General features: G+C 46.3%; 1 protein-coding gene across 1 annotated transcript in view; it reads left to right on the forward strand.

Annotated features, from left to right (window-relative positions):
• The first annotated feature begins 3,969 nt into the window (after positions 1–3,969).
• sptbn5 (spectrin, beta, non-erythrocytic 5) overlaps positions 3,970–27,623 on the forward strand; it is a 46,839-nt gene continuing 23,185 nt past the window's right edge. The window contains 32 exon segments of the mRNA XM_036542226.1: positions 3,970–4,083; positions 5,810–5,977; positions 6,175–6,291; positions 6,772–6,929; positions 7,787–8,015; positions 10,119–10,753; positions 11,438–11,576; positions 11,934–12,157; positions 12,647–12,800; positions 13,094–13,294; positions 13,465–13,671; positions 14,374–14,548; positions 16,052–16,188; positions 16,498–16,710; positions 17,091–17,243; positions 17,424–17,554; positions 18,016–18,267; positions 18,731–19,034; positions 19,391–19,648; positions 20,555–20,694; positions 20,820–20,919; positions 21,420–21,590; positions 22,145–22,309; positions 22,769–22,995; positions 23,621–23,807; positions 24,842–25,042; positions 25,451–25,567; positions 25,692–25,849; positions 26,036–26,168; positions 26,449–26,594; positions 26,999–27,113; positions 27,299–27,409. Of these exon segments, the coding sequence (XP_036398119.1) occupies positions 3,970–4,083; positions 5,810–5,977; positions 6,175–6,291; positions 6,772–6,929; positions 7,787–8,015; positions 10,119–10,753; positions 11,438–11,576; positions 11,934–12,157; positions 12,647–12,800; positions 13,094–13,294; positions 13,465–13,671; positions 14,374–14,548; positions 16,052–16,188; positions 16,498–16,710; positions 17,091–17,243; positions 17,424–17,554; positions 18,016–18,267; positions 18,731–19,034; positions 19,391–19,648; positions 20,555–20,694; positions 20,820–20,919; positions 21,420–21,590; positions 22,145–22,309; positions 22,769–22,995; positions 23,621–23,807; positions 24,842–25,042; positions 25,451–25,567; positions 25,692–25,849; positions 26,036–26,168; positions 26,449–26,594; positions 26,999–27,113; positions 27,299–27,409 (5,940 nt within the window).

Genomic DNA, 27,623 nt, shown 5'->3' on the forward strand with positions numbered 1-27,623 from the left:
GTGCTAATTCAGTGACACTGTCACCAATGTCTGGAATCACTGCGAAGCAGAAGAGGGGCAAATTCAAGGAAACGGATATAAATGTGTCATCACCCCATGTGAGCTGTAAACCAACTCCTCCCAGGAGGGGAGTGGTGGCAGGGTCTAAGGTCCTGGCCAAGAGAGAAGGGCAGGTGAGGGGAAGAAGGGCAGGTGGATTCACCTGAGATGTGGCACGATAGAAAGCGTGAAAGTGTAGGTAGCGCCCCCTGTGGGCTGGGGTTACAGGGTCTGCAGCTCGGGTTAGAACATACTGAACATTGGCAGGGCTGGGGGCAGAACTTAGAGACTGATAGATTGGTGGAACAAAATCTAATGGAAAACAGCAGTTTTTGGGATGTGGTGGTGCTGGTTCTGTAAACTTTGATTGTCAGTGTTGCACAGTTTTGGACATGAATTAATATAAATACTTGTGATGTGAAACTTGTGACTCTTATTTGACTCTGATAAAGAGGTATATTTTCTTTTTAATGGACACTACACCCAGAAGTTCATCCTGCATTGTATACTTGCAAGATCTGGTAAAAACAATTTACAAATGTGGACTTTGTGCTCCATAAAGTTGTTACTAAATAGCCTCAAATGTCATACCGGCTCAACAACAACTATGCTTCAAGAGGGGTTCAATCTTTGATACACTCTAATCATGTGATGAGACATTGTGCAACCTTTTAAAAGCAATATACCACACACTAAATTCATATTTCATACTCTGTTTTACAAACCAGCAGTAATACTTTAATAAAGTTTATAAAACTGTGATGGAGTTTCCCTGGAGGACCAGGAACCCATCTGCAGCAGGTTTAAATGGAAATGTGATTATGTCTGTGTGGATGGCTAAATTCAATGGGAATTCTGCCCTACACAGAAGATTGACTAGATAAAATCATGGCTGGGTGCTTTTTTTATTAAATAACTATAGCATTTCAACAATAGAATGTGCATTATCATCAGTATGCAATATAACTATAGCATATTATTATTGTGGAATTTTCCCCCTGGTATCAGGTCAAAGACATATACCCATAAATATGTATTTAATATGAATTTCATTAAACTGGCAACAAATCGTGCCTTAGCCCCATCCTTTTCTTTGTTTTTGGTCAACACCAAGACCCATCTTCGTTAACTTTTAAATAATTAGGCACTTTTTAGTTGCAGAAATCATTATTTTAAAATGGTAATAACAGAGACTGAAACACTTAATAGAAAATTGGCTCAACTTACTGGTCTGGAAACAACAGGTGATAAAAACAAACACCAAAAACAGTGGGTACCACACTGTGCATTCACCACTATATGTCGAGAAAGATTCTGATGACTTCTATCCCAGTACTGTAGAATTGCTCATTAATGATGTCGTGTAAATCGGTTTTTGTGTTTTAAATTCTTCATGACCTGTTTCTCAGCCTAAACGTATACGTGAAGAACACCATGCTGGCATATTAATATGACATTAGTTGCATTGTTTGATTTTGATATTATACTGTCATTAACTTGTGAAGCTGAAGTAGACTGAAAGATTCTTCATGCCTGCCTGAAAATATATTGCTTTCTTACAATATGGCCTTCAAAGGTTTGGTTTGCAATGAAAATTGAATATATGTGGATTTATGATTTATGCTATCAGGTGTGGTTTATCAGCAATACCTTCAAAACAGAAAGTAAGTTACTTAAGCTACTCATTTCAACCCTTTTGATATCGGCTTTTCTTGAGTGGCTGAACTTTGAGCTGAGTAAAACTTGTGCTCTATTACCTTCATACATCACACTGCTTCCCTGGTCAGCGGTGTGGAATGAACAGGACAGGGAATGAACACCCCTCCTGTCCCAGCCCAGTGGGGTGATGGAGACAGGAGTGTAGGAACGCAAACAGGGTCTCGTTACATGTTGATGGGGCAGGAGCCTCACCGAGCCACTTGCCTCTAAACTCCACACGTCTGCAAATTTGCTCCGCGGCTGGCCTGTGCTGACCTTTGCCCCCGGGGCGTCGTCAGGTGAGGAGAGCGCGCACGCAGTAAACCCCTCCACTCTCCGTGGCTTCAAAGGTCGGCCCCGCCCTCGTTGACTCCAGTTTGCCTTGACTTTGAAAGTAGGTGCAGATCTGAAGTGAATCAAATGCCTGCTTTGGTTCTCCATTTCGATTCTGTAGTGGATTACATAGAAGATCAAGATTATATCTGAAAAAGACTACTTTGGAGAGGAAGGTAAGAGCTTGTAATTTACTATGTTTCTGGGGACAGCAGGAATTAAACAATTAGTCTATCACATACAGCAGAAGATTTCACATTGTTACAGTAACCTATCGTGCAGAAGAATTCATATTGTTACAGTAATCTATCACATACTGGAGAAGAATTGACTTTGTTACAGTAAGCCATCACATGTGGAAGAATTAACATTGTTACAGTAATCTATCAAGTACAGGAGAATAATTCACATTGTTACAATCACAAGTTATTGCATACCAATGATAATGCACATTCTGTACTTATGCCAGAGGGTCTCTTTTATACGGTTCCATGGAAATTCAGTCGATGTCAGCATTACGCTGTGGAATGTGGAATCTCAGATGTTGGCTTTCTCCCTTCATTTGTGACAAGATGTTAATGTCTACTGTGGTTTAGTCAGCCATCCAGAGTAACTGATTAACAGGGAGATGGTGCATCAGGAGGTGCCATGATTTGAAAAGGAGAGTGAAAGAGGCAAGACTGAATGACATCATCTGACATTAAAATGAGAAGAATTTTTATTGTGAGGCTGAATGAGGCTGTAAAGTATGATAGATAAGCATAGCCATAGTACAGCTATAGCTCCAGAACATGGCTTCTCATGTTCCGCATTTGTCAGGAGATTCTCAGGTTCATTTTATGACAGGTGAACACTCTGGAGCCCCATGGCTCACCTGGAACAGGGACAGCCACCCTCACCTCGGTGCCGGTACATGCCACACCCTCATTGAGCCTTCTTCCTCTCTGTGAGAAAGCCAGGGATTTGCTGACAGGAGCTGAGTCTGACTCAAACCTGTTTAATGGTTTAACAGTCTGTGTGTGAGAGCGTGAGGGTACGTTTGGTGACTTTATGGTGCTGTTCATCATTTTGTGTTGTTTGCATCGCCTAGTGCTAACCATAACATTCCCACCATGGTGATTATCAGCGTCGCTGGTGTGGACACAAACAGCGTTGAAGAATACAGTCCCGTCATAACTGTACAGTGCATAAATATGTGTTTTAATGCAGAGTAATGAGTCTATACAGAGGTGGGTCCCTCTGTGGAAGGGATGCCATGGACATCAGCAAATAGACGAAACTGTGTGATGATTCTGAGGAGATGAATGCTGGCCCTGTTTAAGAGCAGATGCTAATGCTGCTAATGCTTCGCAGCAGAGGTTTTAAATCTTACACGTGTGTTTTGTAATGACAGGAACAGAAATTCAACACAGAAAGAAAGACTGTAGAATGTGTTTTTGTATATTTACAGTGCCAGTCAAAAGTTTGGAGACACCTACTTTTTCTTTATTTTTACTATTTTCCACATTTTAAAGTAATAGTAAAGACTAATAATAAAAATCTTAAGTTTTAAGTTTTAAAAATATTTTTTGGAAAGAAATTCATACATAGGCATCAACTTCACTGTTTATATTGTCTAAGAAACAAATTTTCAACCATTTAAGCATAAGTCTTTAGATCAAAATGTCTTTGAATGCATGTTTCCCCATTATCTTAGTCAGGTGTGTCCAAACTTCTGACTGGTACTGTAGATAGAGGCACAGTTGACTAGAAGTCTGGTGGCATGCGTGTCTCCACATGAAACTTTGAAATCTGAACCTGCAGACCTGTGTGTCAATGACGTAATCAAGGTTCTATCAGTGTAAACGAGAGGACGCGGTTGTGCTGTCTCACGGCAGGGTTCGAGAGGCCGCCGCTGCGATGGACGGGGGGGAGTTCGAGCAGGGCCGCATTCGTGAGCTGCAGGAGCAGCGCATGGCCGTGCAGAAGAAGACCTTCACCAAGTGGATGAACAACGTCTTCGCCAAGAGCGGGGTGAGCCGCCGCTGCATCGCGGGCAGGCGGGGAGGATTTCCCTCTGCTTCATTTTGTCGCTGCTGTTTCTGTACCTGTTAACGTTTCCTGGTGAAACTGGAGGACCAGGATGTGTGCCCTTCAAAAACATCAAAATCAATTTTCCTGCTGCAAACACCACTTGAATTACTGTTTAGAACAGCCCAAAACCTTTTAGGTATATGTTTACATATATTTTCTCTGTCCACTCTCAGCATAGCGTTGAGTGAGCTGCCAGCCTTCAGCCCCGGGGAACCCCAGGGTTAAAAAGACCTTTCTACAGATCAGGATTCTGAGAAATTGTATTAAAATTACATCCAGTGATATCAGTATCAATCACTCTCAGTTATAGCGATGTAGATCAATAACAGCAATGTAGATCACTGATGAATGTAGACCAGGGATATCAGTATTTTGCTAATGGGATGAGGCATGTGGATGCCTGCAGTGTGTTTTCTCAGGCTCTCAGGCTCTAAATGCATACTGATGGCTGCTGTAATGTCTCAAACTGCTGTGAATCTGAAAGCAATTCACTACTGGTAAGGGTTTCCAAATATCCATGTCATGGGAAACATATTGCTCTGGGACACTTTAACAGCATGAAAACTGTAAATGCAAATGAAACAAATTATTATCCCCCTGCTTCATTTCCTGACTGGGTTATGTCACCTAGACACCATCATTGATGTCTACTTAAATCTGCACTAAAAAGTCATTGCCGACCAGGCAGTTGGAGAATTGTTCAGTGCTGAAGTGGATGTAAAGCTTTTCTGCCTCATATGGCATTGTGGTAGTTGTTTGCCTGCCTGCAGAGAGGGTGTGCCAGACCCTTATAAAGGCTAGAAGCAATTCTTCTGGGAGAAGTCTGGTTCCCTCAGACTAGGGGCCAGAGAGAGGTCGCCCTTCACAGCTGACAGGAGGCAGGGTCCCAGGGTGGGGCCCACTGAGTCACCCTCTTACGTTACACCATGGCAGAGATCCAAGCAGCCAGCCATTTCAGAACCCCACCAAGTTCCTCCCGCTCCTCTGAAAGCTAACACCAGGCAAGGGGAGAGATGAGCGTGCGCTTGGTCCCCAAAGTCTCAGCCAGTTCGGGGGGGGGGGGGGGGTTGGGGTTTGACAGGAATTGGCTGTTTCACATAACGGCAGTAACGTGTGAAATGATGTGAAACCTTCTGCCTGTGTCCCCCACCCAGCCCCAAAGGGTAACAGGCTGTTTCCCAAGCATTGTTCGTGTTTTAAAAGATTTATGTTGCCAGAAAACACATCTGACCAACAAAGTTTTGAAGCCATTTGTGTCCCTGGATTGTATTATGGTCCTTGGACACAGCCTTTGTATTTTAGTGAGCATTATGAATACCACAAGGCTGGTCAGCTCCAATCCTGGAAGACTTTAAACCAGCCCAGCGTCTATTCTAGCTCTTTTTAAACCACTAACCTTTGTGAACAAGTCACTGCTCATAAACCAGTGAAGGGAAGTAATGAACAAGGGAGAATGCCTGCAGGCCCTGCAGTAGAGTATCCCTGCAGACACTGCATCTCTTCAGGACTGGGGATGACTGCTCCTAAAATAGAACATATGAAAAATGTGCACTTGAACGCAATGTGCCAATTCCATAAAAAGAACGGGAGCGGATGAACTGAAGCGACCGTGCGGGTAAAGAGGGACGCTCTCTTCAGTTCCCCGTTTCCTGCTTCCTGCGTCCAGGAAAAAGTGGTGCTGAAGGACGTCTACACAGAGCTGAAGAACGGGATCTACCTGGTCCGGCTGCTGGAGCTGATCTCTGATACCAAGCTGCCCACCCCGAGCCGGCGGACCCTCCGAGTGCACTGCCTGGAGAACAATAGCATTGCCATCAACTTCCTCAAGACCAAGGTGTGGCCAGCAGGGTGCGCTCTGCTTTTTTTTCAATAAACATATTTTCGATAAATATATTTTTTTAATAAGCACATCTTCTGGAGGCAATTTTCCATTTCCAGTGGGCCCCTGTTCAATCCAAAAGGTCATCCTTAACTTTGGATAATGCACTTTGAGTATGTTGATAGTATACGTTGCCATGTCTCTCTCCTCAGATCCGGGTCGATCTGATTGGCCCGGAGAACATCGTCGATGGAGACAGAACTCTCATCCTGGGCCTCCTCTGGATCATTATCTTGCGCTTCCAGATCGGATTCATCAACATCGATGAGGTATTCACACAACCATAAGCACAACCTGCATCCTTTGTCTTGTCAGGTTGCACAAGTTAACTTTTGGTAGGGTTTGAAGAGTGTTATGCTCACACTCACTGGTCTGGAAGTGTTGTTAGCTTGGTCTGATACTGTTACTTATTCAACTTGAATGGATGCACTTCTGTTCTTCTGTGCTGAAAATCACTCTGATTAACAGTGTCTGCTAAATGAATGTAATGCATGTAATGCATTCCTTGATTTTGTTTACTCAAGAAGCTTTCTGTTGAAAACCAGTGCTCAGGCCTCTATATATGGCCACATCTTTCTGTATGGCTTACAGAAATGAATTCTGCTCACTTTTCCGGTGAAAGACATAAGGCATAAGGATATGGAAATTTGTTCAGTAGACAGACAAGAGTGAGCGGGTGTGCTCAGGTGTAGCACAGGTATGTGCAGGTGTGGCACAGGAGTGGCTCAGGTGCCTGGTGTGTGTTCCAGACTGATGGAGGTGCCAGCGCTGCCCGCCGCTCCGCCAAGGAGGCTCTGCTCATCTGGTGCCAGCGCAAGACAGCCGGGTATGCCAACGTCAACGTGCAGGATTTCTCCAGCAGCTGGAGGGATGGCCTGGCATTTAACGCCCTCATCCACGCCCACCGGTGAGAGCCACCGACCCCTCTGCATCTCGCCCCGTTCACTCCCCAAAACCCAGAGCAGCTGTGGGAAACTCAGGTCCTGAAAGGCTATGTACAAACCTAACGTTATGTCCAAACTTAACACTTCATAACTCAGTCCATTCTATCTCCATTAATGACAAACATCTTAAGGTGATTATGCCAAATTATTAAGAAACACCCCACAGCTGTGCTGAAAAATGCATGGGTGTAGTTAACAACTAATTAACTAACTGCCCCAAATAAGCTGGGAGAACTGGCTGTACAGGTACATGTTGTCCTGCGGGAGCTGGTTCTGTTGTCTTTGAGTTTGACTTGGATATATGGTAGTATACTTGGCTTCCCTTGTCAAATCTGGTTGCTCAAGATAACTTGTGGTAGGGCTTGAATAGTGTTATGCTCACATTCACTGGTCTGGGAGTGTTGTTAGTCTGGTCTGACATTGTTGCTCATTCAACTTGAATAGATACACTTACGTTCTGTTGTGCTAGAAATCACTCTGGATAGGAGCATCTGCTAAATGCATGTAATGTAATGTAATGCAATGTAATGTAATGTAATGTAATGTAATGGATTCATCTCAAAGTGTGAAAAGGGACCAAAAGTGAAAATCATGGTTAATTTGATGAAAGTGGCAGCAGTGTAGCATAGTGGTAAGGAACAGGGCTTGTAACCACAAGGTTGCTGGTTCGGTTCCCCACAACAGCACTGCTGCTGTGCCCTTTTGCATGGTACATAATCCAGAATGTCTTCAGTAAATATCCAGCTGTATAAGTGAATATCATGTAAAAAATGTAAGCTATGTAAGTCACACTACTGAAAGATTTGCTGCGTGTCTCCAGGCCTGACCTGTTAAACTACAGCCGCCTGAATCCGAACGAGCCCCTCAGGAACCTGGAGAACGCCTTCTCCGTGGCCGAGACCCAGCTGGGCATCCTGCGGCTGCTGGACATCGAGGACGTGGCCGTGCCGCACCCCGACGAGAAGTCCATCATGACCTACGTGTCCCTGTACTACCACTACTTCTCCCGCCTCAAGCAGGGGCAGACCGTGCAGAAGAGGATCGCCAAGGTGTGTGCGATGCCACCGCCCAGTTTCCATTCTCTCCGAATATCACAGTGAGAATCAGAGCACAGAACAGAGGCAGGTACACTCTGCAGAGCGTTTTACACAGAACCAGATGGTCACCGTGTCTAAAGGGAATTATGAATCCAGGGTCCCAGTCAATTGCGTTGTCCTTTATGCTGTATATAGTAACAGAACAGACAGCATTTGGGTGGCCAGTCTGCAGAATTTTGTTGGTGATGTCATGAGGAGAGGAGGGGTAAGCGGATGTAAATCGTAAGATGTAACTCATGCACACCACCTCATCAGACTGTAGTAGCGCCTGTTATCTAGCTGTTCAAAGTCAATATCTGGGCAGAGACAGACTGCACCCCTTTCAATGATAACCTCACTGTCTGTTGGTAAATTACATTCGGTATGTATTGTTGCTTCAAGAGACACACCAGATGACTGTAAAGGCCATACTGAAGGCCTGAACAGACAGACAGACCCCAGGCTCCCCCTACAGGCTTCAGAGTGAACTGCTGGGGCCTAATCCCAGAAAAATTTCTAATAAGGGAAACTGTTCCTGTGGATTAGGATTTACTGCAGGGGAGGAGAGGGAGGGGGGAGACGCTAATCAGATCAACAGAAACCCAGGGCTCCTTCTACAGACGAACGTAACACACACACACACATACACGGGCAGGGAGCAGATACACTCTACAACAGGAAGTCAGCGCTTGGACCGGGTCCATTTTTTCAACCCACTTTTGGATCTGCCGTGGGAGCAGAGGGCATTCTGGGAAATCTGGGATTGTACGAAGAGCAGAGAACCTGGTGGCTATGCTGGTGTCAACCAGGGTCCAGGCCACGGCAATACTATTAGCACATTAGCATGCTGCTATCTGGATACACATGAAGTCAGGAGGCACAGGGGAGAGGACTGTGCTTTGAAGCACACTGATACAGGCTGGATAGAGGAAACACAGGCGTGTGGAGTGGACCCTGCTGCCAGGCAGATAGCACAGAGCTGCTACTCGCAGGGAAAGAGCGTTTGGAGAATAGGGGTAGCCAGTTGACGAAGAAAAGCATGGACTACAGACAGTGACAAAGAGGGGCGGGGCCTTCAGGCCCCAGGGTGGGTGGCACTACTGGGTATACTGGGGCCTTGAGGGTGGTAGTAGCCGATTGAGGCTGAGTGTGAGTAAGGCTATCAAGCCCAACAATGGTCATGGGTAACCAAGTCTGAGTGTGGGTGGGGCTATCATACCCAGGGCTGGGGGAGGCTACAGAGCCTGAGGGTGGGCAGGGTGGTTGGGCCTGAGTGTGGGTGGGACGCCGGGCCCCAAGTCCACTGGAGCGTTCTTGAGAGAAAACAGCAGGCCATCAGGTGACCATGTCTCTCAGTGGGAACTTCAGTAACCAGTGGCTGAGATGGCAGCACATGAGAGAAGGAATTGTTAGACCTGAAAGGTGCTCCCCAGCTTTGAGCAAGGTGTGTGCTCTGTGTGTGTGCATGTGTGGGTGTGTGTGTATGTGTAATGTGTGTGTATGTGTATGTGCTTTCATACATTGATCTTATCCATGTCGTTACTGTATGTGATTATTGAAGTATCAGATGGCAGGGTCAAGAAGATGCTGAGCAAAGATTTTACCCTCAGTAGATCATCCACTAACATGAATAATGTGTAATGTGTAATAGTGTATAAGTGATCTTTTAGCAGTAAATTGTATTTAATGCTCTGCACTGTATTCATGTGCCCTGCCTGCAGGTAATGCTGTCTCCATTAATGTTCTTGGCTTTTTTAAGTAGTCTTCTGCGTGAACGTTGTCATAGAAACCCAGTTTGAATTCTGTGTAGCTCCTGCTCTGTGGTAAGGTCAGTGTTAGGGGTTAGGTTTAGCATTGGGGTGTGGCTAGGGTTAGGGGTCAGAAGTTAGGTTTAGGGTTAGGGCTACTGATTATGGTTAGGAGTAAGGGGCAGGTTTAGAGTTAGGAGTTAGGGTTGGGCCTGGCTCCATGCTGGCTGGCTCCATTCTATTCCTTTAGACTAAACTGCCCTTACATTCTGGTCTATCTGTATTCATCTCCTGCTATTAATGTCTGATTTTCACTCACACCTGTCAGATCGTGGGCCTCCTGAAGGAGCTGGATGACCTCACAGTGCAGTACGAGAGGATGGTGTCCGATTTGCTCCACTGGATCAAGTCCAAGGTGGTGGAGCTCAACGACCGCCTCTTCCCCAACTCCCTGCAAGACATGCAGCGGCTGATGGCGGCCTTCAAGACATACCGCACGGTGGAGAAGCCGCCAAAGTACCAGGAGCGGGGGGCCATCGAGGCCCACCTCTTCAACCTACGCACCAAGCTGCGGGCCAACAACCAGCACGCGTACGTCCCCCCGGAGGGCCGGACCCTGGGCGACGTGGAGAAGCACTGGGCCCTGCTGGAGCGGGCGGAGGCCGAGCGCGAGCGCGCCCTGCAGGGGGCGCTGCTGAGGCTGGAGCGCCTGGAGCAGCTGGCGCAGAAGTTCGGGCGCAAGGCAACGCTGCGGGAGGCCTACCTGGAAGACACCCTGCAGCTGCTCCAGCGCCAGGACTTCCGCGGCATGTCTCGCCTGGAGGAGGTGCAGGCCGCCGCCCGCAGGCTGGAGGCCCTCAGCACTGACGTGCACGCCCGCGAGCCCCGTTTCCGCGCCCTCAGGGACATGGCCGCCATCATAGAGAAGGAGAACTACCACAGCAAGGCCCAGGTGGTCCGGAGGTGAGGCTCACCCGCCTCTCTAAATGTTACCGACCTTTTCCCATGGTGCCCTGCCCGAGAAAAAATGAGAAACAAGAAGAATGCAATGCAATATATATGTATTGAGCTGAAGAGAGTTGCTGAAATATAAAGAGCAAGTGGGAAAATGACAAGGCACATCATCTACTGATTGTGACTTATTAACAGTATTTTTCTTCTTTTGCTGTCTGTTTTAATAATGGTTGCTCAAGTGTAATTCCAAGATAGTAGGTCCAATCTAAGAGATGGAGCAAGCAGAAATGAGAAGAAAAGTCTGAACAGAGGGGATCATTATGTACTCTCTTAACAGGATTTTCAGCTAAAAAAAACACATTTTCTTACATTGTGACCATCACTGTTATTGTTTTAAGCAACTAATTAATGTTGCTGCACTTTATATGATTGCATTAAAACCCAGAATGTACCATAAAGTCATCATAACATCTTACCGTTCTTTTACAGCACAAAATCTGCTGCTGTGATTGCTTGTAGTAGTAGTGGCGGTATGCATAGTGGTAATAATAATATTAGCAGTACTGTTTTTTGTTGATATTAGTCTATAATATGATATATATTAACTGTAAATTTTAAAAGCCATAAAAGAAAATGAAATAGAATTGAGATTAAAGGCAGCTTATCTGCATTGTTGTCACTCTTGTCCGGCAGGCAGGAGATCATCACGGAGCGCTGGAAAGATCTGCTCCAACAGCTGCAGCGCCACCGTGACTTCCTGGGGGGTGCTGTCAACACCCTGGGTGTTCTGAGGGACGTTGAGCTGGTCTCCCAGGACCTGGCGGAGCTACAGGTGAGGAACTTTTGGGTTAATCTTATTTTCGTCAAGAATTCATTCACTATGCTGTACTGATGACAAAGATGATGACAAAGATGATGAGGATTACCATTATTATATGCTATATATTTGTGTGCTGTGTATTATATATTATATAGTTTATATAATGATTATATGTTACATATTTTATATTATTATTACACTAATGATTTTATTATTACATGCTGTGGGGTTCACGGTTTCTCCACCTACTTGCTGTAGCTGCTATATTTATATACAGTATTTATTCGTTAATCTGTACTGTACCTGACGCATGCAGAGTTTTGCTCAGGTGCAGTCATAACTCCACTTCTCTCCCTCTGTCTCTCTCAGGTGCTGGCAGCTTGTAAGGATCTTGGAAAGCAGCTCCCAGACGTGGTATCTCTGCTGCAGAAACAGGACCTCCTGGACGCTCAGATCTCCTCCCACGGAGAGACTGTGAGCGCCCTGAGCAAAAGCACCATGGCCGGCCAGCACAGCGACCGCCAGCAGGTCCAGAGCCGTGTCAGAGCGCTCAGCACCCAGTACAGCTCCCTGGTGGCCCAGAGTAAAACCAGGTGTGTCCTCGTGATCCTTACATTACAAGAGAACTGCATTACATTATTACATTACACTACAATATTGTCATTTAGCAGAAGCTCTTATCCAGAGCGACATACATAGTTTACAGTTTTTTGACATGTTATCTGTTTATACAACTGGATGTTTACTGAGACAATTGTGGGGTTAAGTACAGGGTACAGCAGCAGTGTCCCAGTGGGGAATCAAACCAGCAACCTTTCGGTTTCAAGCCCTTCTCCTCAATGGCTATGCTACACTGCCGCCCATTACATTACAATCATTTAGCAGATGGTTGTAAATGATTGTATCCAGAGCGAATTCCAGCACAACAGAACATAAATGTATCCATCCCTATCTCTTCAGTTAGCTGACTGAACGCCAGGTGAATATGAACGCTGATTGGCTGAGAGAACGCTGGGTGAATATGAATGCTGACTCTCTGGTGCTCAAACAGAGTAGCTGATGGTTCCTCCATCCTATGACAGGAGACAGGCATTGCAGGAGCAGCTGAAGCTCTTTGAGTTTTTCCGTGACTGTGAGGAGGTGGAGTCCTGGATCTATGAGAAGTGGCAGCTGCTGAGAACAGCCAACCTGGGCCGAGACCTCAACCAGATCCAGCTGGCCATGCAGAAGCATAAGGTAGGGCCCTGCCCTTGGATAAACACACGGCCATGGAGAAACGCAAGTTAGCGCCATTCTTTGGCTGAGCGAAGGACACGTTGATCCCACAGAGACAGTCACATCTGCGTGTTTACTGTAATATCAGGCTAAGCTCTTTTCCACAGTGAGAAACTCAGTATGGGATGACAGGCTGCATAATGGACCCAAATCTTCCATGATATGAAAACACTCCTGTGATCTGTGGTGTATGTGTGTGTGCGTATAGTGTGCATCATGTGTGGATACTGAGTGTGTCTGTGTGTGTGCTGCAGGCCGTGGAAGCAGAGGTGCAGTCCCATGAGTCTCTGTGCTCGGCCGTAGTGGGAAGGGGTCGTGACCTCTGCAGCAGGAGGCACCCCAGTGAGAAGGACATACAGAAGTGGGTGCGGACCCTGCAGAGGCAGTGGCAGCACCTGGCGGACGAAGTGGCCAATCGCAGGACCAGGCTGCACGCAGGCAGCGTCATCAAACAGGTGCTCCACATACACACGAAGAGGCTTGGGAATGGCCTGGGTTACAGAGCTATTGCACTGGCACAGAGAACGTGATTCACAAAGCCATCTGTATTTCCCATTCTGCCCCACCTCTCTCCCTCTCTTTCTTTTTCTCTCTCTCTATGACTCCCTCTGTCCTTCTCTCTCAGTACTTTGCGGATGTGGCGGAAGCAGAGTCTTGGCTTAGTGACCGCAGGCCTCTGCTCGCCAGCGAGGATTATGGGAAGGATGAGTCCAGCGCGGAGGCCCTGCTGCAGCGCCACTTGCGGTTGGAGAGGGAGATCGAGGCGTACCGCTCCGAGGTGCAGCGTCTGGGGGAGCAAGCCAAGAATGCCGCCCTTCAGGCACCTCTCACGGTGAGTCAGAGTGGCCATGTCTGAGGCAGGAGCTCACACACCAGTGAATGCAAACCACCAAGCAGGCAGACTGCCAAACTGTCAAAGCCAAACCCCTAAGCTGTGTTCAGCCTTAAGCTGCCTGAAACACACAGAACCATCACCAGGGTTAAGGGCAGTCACGGCTGGGCTGGTATCGTGCTGTCATGGTTATGGAAATAGGCTGGATAAATATGGGCATGCATTTTTAGTGTGTAAAATTATTTATGGAGAAATATATTCATCTTGGCACAAGGTCAGAGCAGAAGCATCCAAAGATGTGTTCGAAGTGAATTCTCTGTGGGTGCGGTGCTCTTTGAACACAGTTCTCTCTGTTGAGTGTGGTTCCCTCTGAGTTCAGTTCTGAATGTCATTCTTACTGAGTGCAGTTCTGAGTGTGGTTCTGTCTGAGTGCAGTTTTGAGTGTGGTTCTGTCTGAGTGCAGTTCTGAATGTCATTCTTACTGACTGCAGTTTTGAGTGTGGTTCTGTCTGAGTGCAGTTCTTGAGTGTGGTTCTCTCTGAGTGCAGTTCTGAGTGTGGTTCTCTCTGAGTGCAGTTCTGAGTGTGGTTCTCACTGAGTGCAGTTCTGAGTGTGGTTCTGTCTGACTGCAGTTCTGAGTGTGGTTCTCTCTGAGTGCAGTTCTGAGTGTGGTTCTCTCTGAGTGCACTTCTCTGACTGCAGGCTGAGCCCCAGGAGAACACAAAGGCGCGGGACAGTGGCTCCTCAGGAGAGGAAGAGGAAGGGGGGAAGGAGAGGGGAAGGGTGGCCACGCCAAGAACAGGAAAGGCGACTCCGCTGCCCCGGACTCAGGAACCGAGTCCCACCGCCCAGGGCAAGATCAGGTTCAAGTACAGAGGTAGTACTGTCCTCCCTGTGTGGTAGCTCATTCCTCCCCACCACCCTTTCCGCCTCACCTTTACCTGCTTTGACTTCCAGGGTTTTGAAATATTCAGGATACAGGATATACAGGAACACAGGCTACTGTAATACCATTAAAATGTTAACATCACAGACCTCCACACTGTGCAATAACAAATTCCCGGCAAACCTATGTGCTGCTGTCGTGATGGTGGGTACAACAATCTTGAAAAATGGTCTGTGAATCATAGCAAAATTGTTCTAAAATTGCACCGTATATTCCTAGCCTTATGCAAACAAGGTCTCCAGCTTAACCTGATGTAAGCATTGATAGTTACAGTAAATAGACCTCTATACAGTTAATATGCATAATGGTTTCACCACAAAGACACCAAGACAAGAGTCTTAATTATGTAGTACTGCTGTAATCTCAAAACTACAAGCCTGGGCTGCACAATTCTGGAATGGCTTTTAAAAACAGCTATTTAAAATTTACCTTCCATTGAACATGTAGCTGTTCTAAGGGAAATTGATGATAATGGAAGGGTCTTTTATCATAGTAATCTGCGATGGATGATGGGTACACTGAAACAGATGGTTTACACCCCTACTGCTGACCAGCAGGACTGTGAGGCAATGAAAAGTGAAGTGGTTCTACAGCACCTGGTCTGGAATGACCACATGAGATGCTGGTTTTTCTGTGACACGAAGCAGGATTGCTCCCCCTGCAGGCGTGCTGACAGAACTGTCTCAGTCACACATAACTACCTGGGTACTCAGCTGCAGCAGTATGTACCAGCATGCAAATCACAGCCTCAGGGCCTTGGGCGGGAAGTGTATTGCTGTTTGTGACTGTCGATTTCCTTTCGTTAGGACTAAATGGAGGTTGCTAAATACACTGCATAATAAATCCACATTGCGATGTTCATTGTCTTAACAGACGGTGAGAACATCCATAGCTTGCAAATTACATAGATGTGTTATCCAGTTCCAGACAGTTTTATATGTAGTGAGATAGTAAAGTACCTGTTCATGGCTGCAATGGCAGGTGTCCACAAAGGTGTTTCAATCACTAACCAGATTACAAGTTCTCTACCCAGGCCACCCCTCAACCACCATTTCAATCCAGCTGCATCAGTTTGTATTCTGACTGTGATCCCCAGATTCAGCCAAAACCACAGTTAAAGAATCATATTCTCCTAGGCATTGTTCTAAAATGAAGGGACCCCTGGATTCAACCAACACCACCACACCATCTTCAGAGAAAGCAGGATAATATGGTGGTGGAAGTATCGGTGGAGGGATATCTTTTTTGATTGAATATTACTTATCCTTCAGACTTGTTGGTTTTGATTTAATGTAGGGAGACAGTGCAATTTGCTTTTTGAGCTTTGATTTGATGCTTTTTGAGCCCAGCACCCTTCCATCTGTAGTTTGGAGTGTATTCAGGCTTTAGCAAACACATTTACTTCTGTTCTGTGATTGTGACCCCTGTGTTCAGGTGAGAAGGTGACCATGGACCGCGGGGAGATGGTGAGACTTCTCAGTAAGGAGCAGGGCGATAAGTGGCTGGTTAGGGACAGCAAAGGCATCGAACAGCTGGTGCCCGCCACCTACATCACAGAGCTCCCCACCAAGGTAAGAACCGCTCCACCCTGCCCTTGCTGGACTTCCAATACTCAGAAACAAGATTTTTTTAATGATTTTTCTTCTTTCTTTTTAATGATGTTTCTTACTGCATATTTATCAAAGCAACTATACACAGAAAACTGTCATTTTGTAGTAGTTTTACATGTCATTAAATGTTTGGTACAGAAGTGTAACATTGAGTACATATTTACAGATGGATATGTATAGTCAGAGGGTTAATTGATTTATTGATCGGTTGATTGATTGATGTCATGAGCTCAGGTCAGCTGTGACAGCAATCTGCTTCTGTGTGGTCAGGTGGAGTCTCCGCCCCAGCCTGTCCTGAATAACGGCACGCTGCAGAGCCCCACCCACAAGGTGAGCCGGCCGCGGCGTAGCCGCTCCATGCGGCGCGGCACCACGGAGATCCCGTCCAGCGCACTGCCCGACCCGCACTTCCAGCAGGACACCATCCTAAGCACACAGAGAGACCTGGACAGCGAGTTCAGCCGCCTGCTCAGCCTGGCGCAGGTACTGAGCCCACACGCCCAAATGTTGCTCATCAGTCTGTTTAATGTCAACAGTATGCAATATTAACTTAGAAGAGAGGCTCTCATCTAATGTCTTTTAACACGACAGGCTGATTTTGCCATTTGCCATTCTTGCAGGTGTTTGTGCGTGTGTATGTGTGTGTGTGTGTGTGTGTGCTATAGCAGCATCAAATACAGATATTAAACCTTTTGACTGTTAGCACACCAAGACATGTGTCTGATGTGTACTGTACTGCATAGCAGAGTCCTACAGAGATGTTGAAGTGGTGGTCTGTTGGTCTGTCTGTGCTGATATGTGTGTATTTGTGTGACAGAGCAGAGATATTACAGGGGTGTAAAGTTGTGTTGGTTTCCTCCCAGGCCAGAAAGAAAGCCCTGGAAGAGGGATTTAGGCTGTACCGCTTCTATAACACCTGCCAGGAGTTTGAGTCTTGGATGGAAGACAAGGAGAATGTCCTGAATGCCTTCAGGCCCAGCTCAGAGAACGTGGAGGTGATGCAAGCAAAGTACGAGGTGAGACTTCAAACTCATTTAATGGGCTGAACAACAGGCTGATGGGCTAAACACTTACTATACTATACTACATCACTATACTACACTATACTATAGCAGCCATTGGAGTTTTAGAAGACTTCCCAGAAACCATGAGAATTGCCTGTTTCTTAACTATTCAAATACATCTTTACCTTTCAGAACTTCCTGACAGAACTAGCAAGTGGGAAGGGACAGCTTGATGACATCAGACGGCTGGGGGCAGAGCTGGTAAAGAGCGGGCACAGCAAACAGAGAGAGATCCGTGCTAAACAGGAGCAGGTCAACCACAGGTACATGGAGAATTGTGCATAGTGATGCCGAATGCTGGTGATGTGACACTGTCTCTCTCTCTCTCTCTCTCTCTCTCTCTCACACACACACTCACACACACACACATGTTTCTAAAACTGCAAAAAGTGCATTGTGGGTAAAAAAAGAAAACATCTAAAGGAATGACCTGCATGAATGATCCGTACGAATAGTCTCTTTGAAATACAGGCACATTTTTGCACCTTCCACAGGAGAAGAAACACTAACTTTCAGAAGGAAATACAACACACTTATTCAGTTCCCCCCATCTGTATAAATATAGTGTATACAATGTAAATATATTGTATCTGTATGAATCTGTATGAATCTGTATGAATTAAATTGCTTTTTTGACAGAGACAGAGCCATGTTGAACTTTGTATATATGTTTCGATGTTGTTGTGCACAGAGAGTTGATGTGATTGGGTGTGTTTGCTATCAGGTGGGAGCATCTGCAGGGTCTTAAGGATGAGAAAGCCCACGAGCTCCTGGGCACCGCGGATGTCAGGTCCTTCCTGCAAGACTGCCAGGATGCCAGGGCACAGCTGGAGGACAAGATGGCCCAGCTGGGCACTGCGGAGGTGGGCAGCAGTGCGGCCGCCCTGCAGGCTGAGGAGCGTGGGCAGGCTCAGGCCGAGAGGGAGATCCAGGCCCTGGAGCGAAAGATAGAGTATCTGAAGAGCATTGCCAAAATGTGGGTATTCTTTGCAGTTTACTACAACCTCTCACACTGCCAGTTACAGGACTTTTACACTTTACTGCCTCTAACACTACCAGGACAATTTAGTTGACCTTTTACAACCTCTGACATTGCTGGTTTCCTTGATGCTTGAAAATTGCTGAAAATAGTTTCACCACAGTAAAGTTATGGACAGTGGTCATCACATATGACTGTGTGAAGCGCAGCAATACTATCAATATAAATTAATAAATATAAATTGATGCTATTTAGAAAAATAAATAAAAATCTTGAATTTTATTCTTTCTCATCAGTGATCTTTGAGCGCAGTCTAAGAACCATAAAATAAGGTCATTCAGCGATATTATTATTTTTTTACATTATTACATATTATCTGAGTATTCTTGGGAGCCAGAGACTACTGGAGTATGAAAAGAGGGTGCTGTTTGAAGCTGAAGGGTCACGTGTCCCGGGACAGGAAGCAGGACCTGAGCCCGGCGGAGAGCGCGGCGATCATGGAGGAGGTGCGGGGCCTGGAGCGCATGCTGCAGGCAGTGCGCGGGCGGGCGGAGCAGAGGCGGGCCCTCCTGGAGGAGGCGCGGCGGCGGCAGCTCTTCCAGCAGGAGACGCGGGACCTGCTGCTGTGGGCGGGTGTGGCCCGGGAGAGGCTGACAGAGGACGAGACCGCCTCCGACGTGGCCTCCGCTCAGGTGCTGCTGAAGGAGAACCAGGACCTGTGGCAGGAGATCGAGGACCAGAGGGGCAGGTGAGACGTGAGCAACGCGCTGGCATGGGGGCGGGTGAGATGTGCGAGTGACGCACAGGTGACATGGGTGACTTAACCTTTAACATGAGCTGAAGTGATGCAGTGCACATTGTAGCAGTCTGCACACAGTGTTTAAATTAAATGAGTGGTACATTTTGGATGTACAATTTTCTTCATTTGAAATTATTGCTGAACTAATCTCAGAAAGGTGAGAAACCAAACGAATGAGTGAACAGGCACCAAACCGTATTGCATGTTTCAGAGAAGATGCAAGATTCAGTTAGTAAGGTTAGTAAGTAATTCACTTACTGATCAATTACCTAAGAACTGTATAAGCTTATTGCTATGAGGATTGACTGGCCAGATTCAAAGAGTTTGTGTCTTTTTAGGGTGAAGACTATGGAGAAGCTGGGGCAGTCGCTGTCCAGCTCATCACCTAGCAACAGAGGTGAGGTACAACAGACGCTCCACAAGATGAACCAAGAGTGGGCGGAGCTCGACAAGCTGTGGGCCAATCGGAGGAAACGGCTCGAGGAAAGTTTGGAATTGCAGAAGTTCAACCGAGAAGCGGACCGGATCGACGCGGCGCTGTCCAGTCACGAAGCCCGGCTGAAAGTAAAAGATCTTGGGGTGAGTTTGAGAAAGACTGAAAGACACTTTGCAAAACTCAACCAGTATAATGGCATTTGTGTGATTGATGAAAGCCTGCATGAACAACTCTACACAGCACCCACCACCACCATCACTGCACAAATGCAGCCAGCACCTACAAACATACTGGGATGCGTTCATCAACTGTTATCTTACATGGATGGGTTGAAGTATTTCAAGATAAGAAAATTTGTTCAGCATATTTGCAAAAAAGCCCATGGACGGATTTGCCCATTGTATTAAATGTGAAGTCTTTAGGTGCGTATTTTCTATGAAACATGGCTTTAGTATGTAGTGAAACCTATAAGCATGCTTTATTCCTTTTTTCACTCTGAATCTCTGAAGCTATAAGGCTGTCCTACCATCACTAGCCTCATTTACCAGTCAGTGTTAGGTTTTCCAATATGTCTGAAGACTCAAAACTGAGATAATGTATCCATAAATGTTGAGCAATTCATCCACTCAATCAGCAGGACGTGCTTCTCATCACTTCAGTGATTAGTCTGTACTTGCGTATCTACACAGGTATGTACCAGATGTGTACAGCTGGCCTAACAAAGCAGGATTGACACATGACAGATCAGCCAGGCTAAATCCTTACAGCCAGTAGCATCTGCCTGCTGAATGCCGAACCCCAACACAATATTCCTGAGAGGGGAATCCAGTCCAACTGCCTTGTACACACTAAAAAAAGTTTCTTTAAGATGGCGGACCACACCATGTTACAGTCATTGCCACACTCCTTGATTTCCCATAGTGCTCAGCTCACAGTAGTGCTGTGTGGGGCCGCACCAATGTGTTGTAGGAATCTGTGTCTGTATGAGGAGGAAACCTGTGGCTTTGCAGGATCCTGTCTGAATGAACAGGTATCATGTGGCCCTGCAGGACTCCGTGGACAGCGTGCACAGCCTGCTGGGAAGGCAGGAGGAAGTGGAAGGGCTGCTGAAGGCGCTTGACCAGAGAGTGCGCCTCCTGCAGGACAAGAGCAGCGATCTCACCCGCAAGCGCCACCCTGCCTGCAAACAGTGAGGACAGCACTCAGCATACTTGCAGTTTTTACCATTTAAATATAAAAATATGAATTGCTATCGTTTACTTTCATTACTTACTTTCATTCATACAAATTCACTTTCGTTTCGTCCTTTCTCAGGATCCAGCAGAGGGCGCTGGCTGTCCAAGAGCGCAGCAGAAAGCTGACAGAGAGCAGTGACAAGAGGAGGAAGCTGCTGCTGGCGTCGAAGAAGTATCAGGTACACCTGTGCTGTGCCTTTGGGTTTATGGTTGTTTGGTACTCTCTCTATATCAGTCCATTTAGGATCATCACAAAACAGGCATTTCTGAAATACAGTTACACCAGTTATTGTGATTGTTGTGATGCATTTATTTTATTGTATTTATCTGAAAGTCACACAGTTACATTGTGATACTTATTCCTAATAAAATGAGCTCAACAGACTAATACTACAGCCCTACAGTATAAGAACACTAGTATTGTTTGCTGCTTGACTGCTTATATCATTTCACTATATTTAGCATTAGTGGTGCTGCTCTTAACAGTTGTTCATGTAATTGAATGTGCAGGAGCCTCTGTAATGTTTTTCTTATATAAATCAGCTGCACTCATGCTTACTTTTACTTAGAGGCTGTAGAGATCACCTCTCACCCCCCAGCATTCATTTTTTGTGGAACTTTCTTGCTTGAAGACTTGCATTCTTCTGCGCAGCCCATGCTAACGAGGCTGTCTTTGCAGGAGTTCCACCGTGATGCAGAGGAGATGCTCCTGTGGATGGACGAGAAGTTTGAGATTGCGCAAGATGAATCGTACCGCGACCCCACCAACGTCCTTCGCAAACTGAAGAGGCACGAGGCGGCGGAGCGGGAGATGCAAGCCAACCAAGTGCGGCTGGACCGCCTCAGAGAGGTGGGCCTGGGGGTGCGCTGGAGGCTGTGTTTCACATGAGCTGGAACACCCAGCATAGCAGAGATCAGCAGGTTCAAGACCCAGAGGGGCATTACTTTTGTATCTTTGAGCAGGATACTTTACTTGAACTGTATCCATGAACATTATGTCATATTTGAAGAGAGATACTGTATGTAAAACTGTAAGTTACATAGGGGCACCCATTGGAGGGGAGCCCTGGATTATGAAAAAGCAGAATTCACATGGGTGAATAAGCATGCAAATATCCTCTCACACACGTAAGAAATGTAAAATACCAAGTCAGGCAGATACAAATGCAAATAGCTGGCTGTGGGGAAATGGCTCTTGTGTATGACTGAAGGCTGCTCAGTTAAGTGTGTGAGCAGTGAGCTCATGCTTTTCCATGCCTTTCAAGGTGTGTGGGAGGCTGAATGAAGCCTGCTGTCTCAAAGACTGCATTACCCAGGATACCTCACACCATTAGTCAGCCTTGCTGTATCAGTTTTGAAACACTTGTGTGTAGTTGCCAATGGCTGTGTGCCTGCCTGTCTCAGATGGGGGAGGAGATGCTGGCAGAGGGGCACTACAACCGCCAAGTCGTCCGGGAAGAGTCCGCGCAGGTGTGCAAAAGGTGGGCGGAGCTGCAGAGGAAGATGACTGAGAGAGGGGACAAGCTGCGGCAGGCGGGCCAGCAGGAGCAGCTGATGGAGCTGCTGCAGGTGGGTGACCTGAGGGAGGGCAGTGCTCTCAGGGCACATTACTGGGTTCTAACAATGGCACCAGTGGAAGAAGTCATAATCTGCACTGAGCCTAATCTAGTCTGTCCACATAAAAAGGTTTGAAACTTGCATCTGGGTAGCAACAAAATGCATTTCTGACTGGCTTCTTATGTGTTGAAAATGCCCATGTTGCAAAAATACACAAACCATGTATTTTATTTTGTTTAATTAATTTTGGGTAGTGATATTTAAATAGGTTTAATGCAGCTGCCATTTCCCAGTTAAAGTCTTGATAAAACTTCCTAAAGAGTCACTATTTCTGGATTTGTACGATCTTCTACACTACAAATATTGTAAGATTACTGCAGTAATATTAGTGCCCACTGCTACTTTGAGTGAACACAGACTGAGGAAATGACCCTAGCAGCTGTACAGGAAGTAAAATAACCCTGTTCTCAGGACTCCAAGCTGAAGATGGAGGCGATCCAGAGGATGCTGCGGGATGCTGGGAAGGGTCACAACCTGCAGTCCAGCCGGCAGCTGCTGAAGGAGCACCAGCAGCTGGAGCAGGAGGCCCGGGAACTGGCCGACAAGATGAATGCCATCGTCACGCGCGCCAAACATGTGGCCACCAACCACTTCGACTCCCAGAGGATACTGCGGGAGACAGAGAAGTACCTGAAGCTGTGAGTTTCCGCAGTTTGTAGTCTTGGTGAATTGCTGTATGTATTGGGTTAACCACCTGAGAAAACCACTGGAACCTGGTCCTGGCTGGTGGAAACCTCATTTGTTGTTGAGCTGTCAGCAGGTGGCATTCTTCCATCTGAAATTATGAATGATCTGGATGTTGTATTATCTGGGGAGACAAACTAGGCATTTAGCCCTAGCTCACTGTGTTTATCAAAATTCCTGGGATAACACCAAGTGTTTGTTCCTTCTTTCCATACATTTCCAATCTTGCCTTTTCAGTTTTGCCTTCTAATATTCCCCCAGTCTAACTACCTAAACTAATCTAGTCCTACCCCTTTGGCTGTCACTACAGTGTGTTATCAGCTAGTTACTATACACTGGTCATAAATGAGGGGAGTCATTCTTAATTGTGAAGTGTTCTGCAGTGCTTTTTGGAAAGGTTTACACCCTTTTCACTTCTTTCACACATTTTAAACAAAAGGCCTTGTGGTTAAGTTGTACCCATTGTCCTGATCTCTTGTTGCACTAGTGAGACATGTATTAGCAGAAAGTCCCCAAAGTGGCTGTTTTGGCAGACTCCCTTCATTTCACCTCATTGTTGATCTGTTTACCACTGAGCAGGTTTGAGTCTCTACAGCGCCCCCTGGATCGGCGCAGGGCCCAGCTGGAGGCTTCCGTCGCTTTGTACGGGTTCTACCACGATGTGGATCTGGAGCTCAGCTGGATATCAGAGCGCCGCCCGCTGGCGAACTCCACTAACTACGGCAAGTCAATGGCCAGTGGCATCAACCTGCTCCAGAAGCACAAGGTAACAGCCCAGCTCTGAATATCAGCCATAGTAACACCTCTTATTGTCAGCCAGTTATTTCACCCATGGTATCAGCTCTTTAGTATCAGCTCATAGTAGTTCCTACTGCCCAGCCATCATCAGTAGATCTGATTGGACACACCAGATAGTAGACTACTGTAAATTTGCTGCTAAAACAGGTGTCAGTGTGTGTAGGTTTACACACGTTGGATGTACTGAAGCTTGGTCTGTCCAGAAACCATAACCTTAATGAAAAAGAATCATTGTGACAGGGTCTCACTATGAGCATTGTGGGGCTGCCATTCATTGCACACAGTTAATGTGCTGGAAGTTTTGAGACTTGACATATCCATTTTGAATTTTTGTAAGCCTCTGTTGGTAAGCTTCTACCAATCAAAGACAACTTTGCTAATGGAAAGTGCAGAAAATGTGTCTGAGGAAACCATGTTGCTGCTGCAAATGGGGTTGGTGGGCCAGTAGGGGGCAGTCTTCCCCCTGGACCAAGCAGAAAATAAATACCCCAGGATAGTGATGGAAACAGTGTACTGCAAGAGATTGGATCTTCCTGATGTTAGTCCTGATGGGATCAAAGTCCTGATTCACTAAAGTCATTAAAGATACAATGGAATGTATATGAAGAGTGGGAATTGTATTGTCTCCTGATCAAATTCCTAAACTGGCTTTTTATATCTTACCACTTAACCATTCCCGGTGCTTTTGGTTGACAACACAATCCTTCACATTCCTCTCCTATCTTGCTTGCCAAGGTTATCACTGAAAGAGAGAATTGAGCTGTTAGTAGACCTCACTGTTTAAATAAACATTATATTTTGATGCTTTAATACTTTAATGCATAAGTTTTCTTTTTTTGTCTAGTGGGCTCTGTGAAATATTACAATGCTGTGTAATGTGTCATCCAACACAGTTTGTGCTGTATACTCATAGTACAGTTATTTCTTACATCTGGTGAGAAAAATATTGCCATGATTTTTGAAGCCATGTGTCATGACCTCCACTGCTATTTGTCCAATCAGGAGTTGCAGGCAGAGGTCAATGCCCACCGAAAGCATCTGCAGCGTGTGCTGGAGAAGGGGAGGGTCATGGGAAACTCCATGCAAGGCCACAGGGAAGAAGTACTGGAGAGATGCAGTCACCTGACTCTTGAGTGGGAGGAGCTAGAGGGCGTATGTGAGGAAAGGGCAGCCAATCTCAATAGGGCTGTCACTCGAGAACAGGTACCACCCACTTCCTCTAAGCCAGTCAGAACCTTGACACAGTACAACTCCAACACTCACATAATCTATTGCAGTGTTTCACAGTGCTACTCCTGGAGCCCCCCTGTCCTGCATATCTTCTATCTATCCTTGCTCCAAACACACCTGATTGCAGGGGGGCCCCAGGAGCAGGATTGAGAATCAGTGATCTATTGTAATGGCCTTTTTTAGGCTTTCATGCACATCCATCATAGCACCTGCAAATATTTCATAGCCTCTCAAAGGTCTGAAAGATGTTATTTCTGTCTAAGTCTTCACAGTATAGGAAACACACTTACAAAATGGGGATTGGAATGTGAACACTTGAATATTTACTGTATCTGTGCCTTTAATGTTCCCTGCTTGTCTGTCTTCCTCTCCATTCCTCAGATCTTGCTGGATGCTACAGAGTTGGAGACTCGTCTGTCAGAGCTGCTGCCATTGGTCAGCAGCGAAGACTACGGCAAGAACGAGCCAACCACCATCATCCTCATGAAGAAACACCAGGTACCACAGCACATGCCTTCACTGCTCCTTTTGGACTAATGAAACACTTCCAGGTTTAGAGGAAGTGACAGAGCAAGACAGGATATGATGTCAAATGATGGATGCTGGGCTACCTGTGTTTCAGGTGCTGGAGGGGCAGATGGAGGTGCTGGCTGCTCAGGTGGAGGACCTTAGGAGCAGCGTGGAGGCGGCAGCCAGAGCGTGGCGTAAGGATGAAGTGGACTGGCCCCATGAACGCATCAGCAGCCAGCTCAGTAAACTGCAGCATTCAGCCACACTGAGGTAGAGAGCAGACACAACCAATCATTACCAATCATTACATACCATAACCAATCATTTGTTTTCTTTTGGGGCAAACTGAATATGTTAGCACTGCACCAGCAATTTGTGAGGGTCAGTCTTTGCGTGTGAGTGCATGCAGCAGTTTGTCTTTGTGGCTGTCTGACTGATTGATCTGTCGTCCATCAGGGCCCAGCGGCTGAAGGAGGCCCTGTGTCTGCATGAGTTCAGCAGAGAGTCCTCAGAGCTGAGGGAATGGATCACTCAGAAGACTCAGGTCGCTGCCTCTGAGGATTATGGGAATGACCATGAACATGTGCTGGTGAGAGAAACCCTCTGGGCCGTTGTCGGATTCTTGGGTCATTTCAGGATCTACATTAGAGTGTCCGCATTAGCTTCCTTTTGTCTTGTTTTAGTAACATATATTTGCTTTCTCATTGTTTTGTCAAATTAAAAACTTTCTTAAATGACTTTTTCTGTCTTATTGAATACAGATAAAATAATAACATAGCCAGAAGGACTTGAAGAAAAGTAACAATGAATTGTGTAATTGGTGGAGGGAGGGCTCTCTTAAATGATAGATGTCTTCTCCCTCCAATCAGCACCTGCAGGGGACATTCGAGGCATTCCTCAGACAGCTGGAGGGGGGAGCGGAGAGACTGCACAGCTGCCAGGAGCTTGCTGATTCGCTCATTCTACGCGGACACGCCCAGGCTCGGTTCATCCAGGAAACGCAGGATGAGCTCAGGTAGCTGAGACCACACAGAACATGCCACACAGGTGGTCCACAGGTGCTCCACAGGTGCTCTACATGCAATACCAGAATCTGTATTATTTACCAACACAAATAACAAGCAGCAACTGAAACAACATTTAACCTGGAACACAAACATATGATACAAATGATCAATATGGTAGTTTCTGGGGTGTCAATGATTAAGGTGCTGAGCTTGTAACCCAAGGACTGCAGCTTTAATTCCCAGATTGAGCATTGTTGTTATACCAGAATTGCATTAGCAAATATTATATATTGATAAATACATAATATGTAAAATGTGGTATGAGTATATTTCCCTGAAAAGGGTTCTTGTGAAGCTGTAATCACGCATGGCCCAGGCAGATTAAATCAATACATCTATATATATATCTCAGGGTGTCCTGGGCTGAGATGCAGGACCTAGCCAGAGAGCGCGAGGAGAGGCTTCAGAAAGCTGTGGAGTATCACAGGATCTACCGAGACCTGACCGAGGCCCTGGGACACATTGAGGTGGGCAGAAGCACATGACCGCTGCATTACATTCACTCAGCTCACTTAGGAATGGAGGATAGGTACAGACTAATAACCCTGTTGTGTACACTTGTAAGTTGGTCTGGATAAAATTGTCTGCAAAATGAGTAAATGTGTTTCTGGTGTTAAATTGTCTCTTACCTATGCCCATCCCTCCTCTCCAGGAGAGGTACAAGAGCATTCCTGATGACATCGCTAAGGACCTGCAGGGGGTGCTGTCTCAGCTGCGTAAACATGAGGCTCTGGAGCATGAGCTGGCAGGCAATGAGCAGCAGGTATGAACGCAGTGTGCCCTGTGTGTCTGTGATTAACTGTGTTCAACTGTGTTCAGCTGTGGGACTTTTTTCCTGTGTGGCTATGTTTTACTGCGTCTCACTGTATGGCTGTGTCCTCTTCAGCGCTGTTCTGTGTGGTTGTGTTTAAGTGCGGGGCTGTGATGAACTGTTTGCTTGTGTCCTGTGTATCTGTGTTTAACTGTGCTTTTAAGCC

Source organism: Megalops cyprinoides, chromosome 12 (assembly GCF_013368585.1).
Source record: "Megalops cyprinoides isolate fMegCyp1 chromosome 12, fMegCyp1.pri, whole genome shotgun sequence".
NCBI classification, from domain to species: domain Eukaryota; kingdom Metazoa; phylum Chordata; class Actinopteri; order Elopiformes; family Megalopidae; genus Megalops; species Megalops cyprinoides.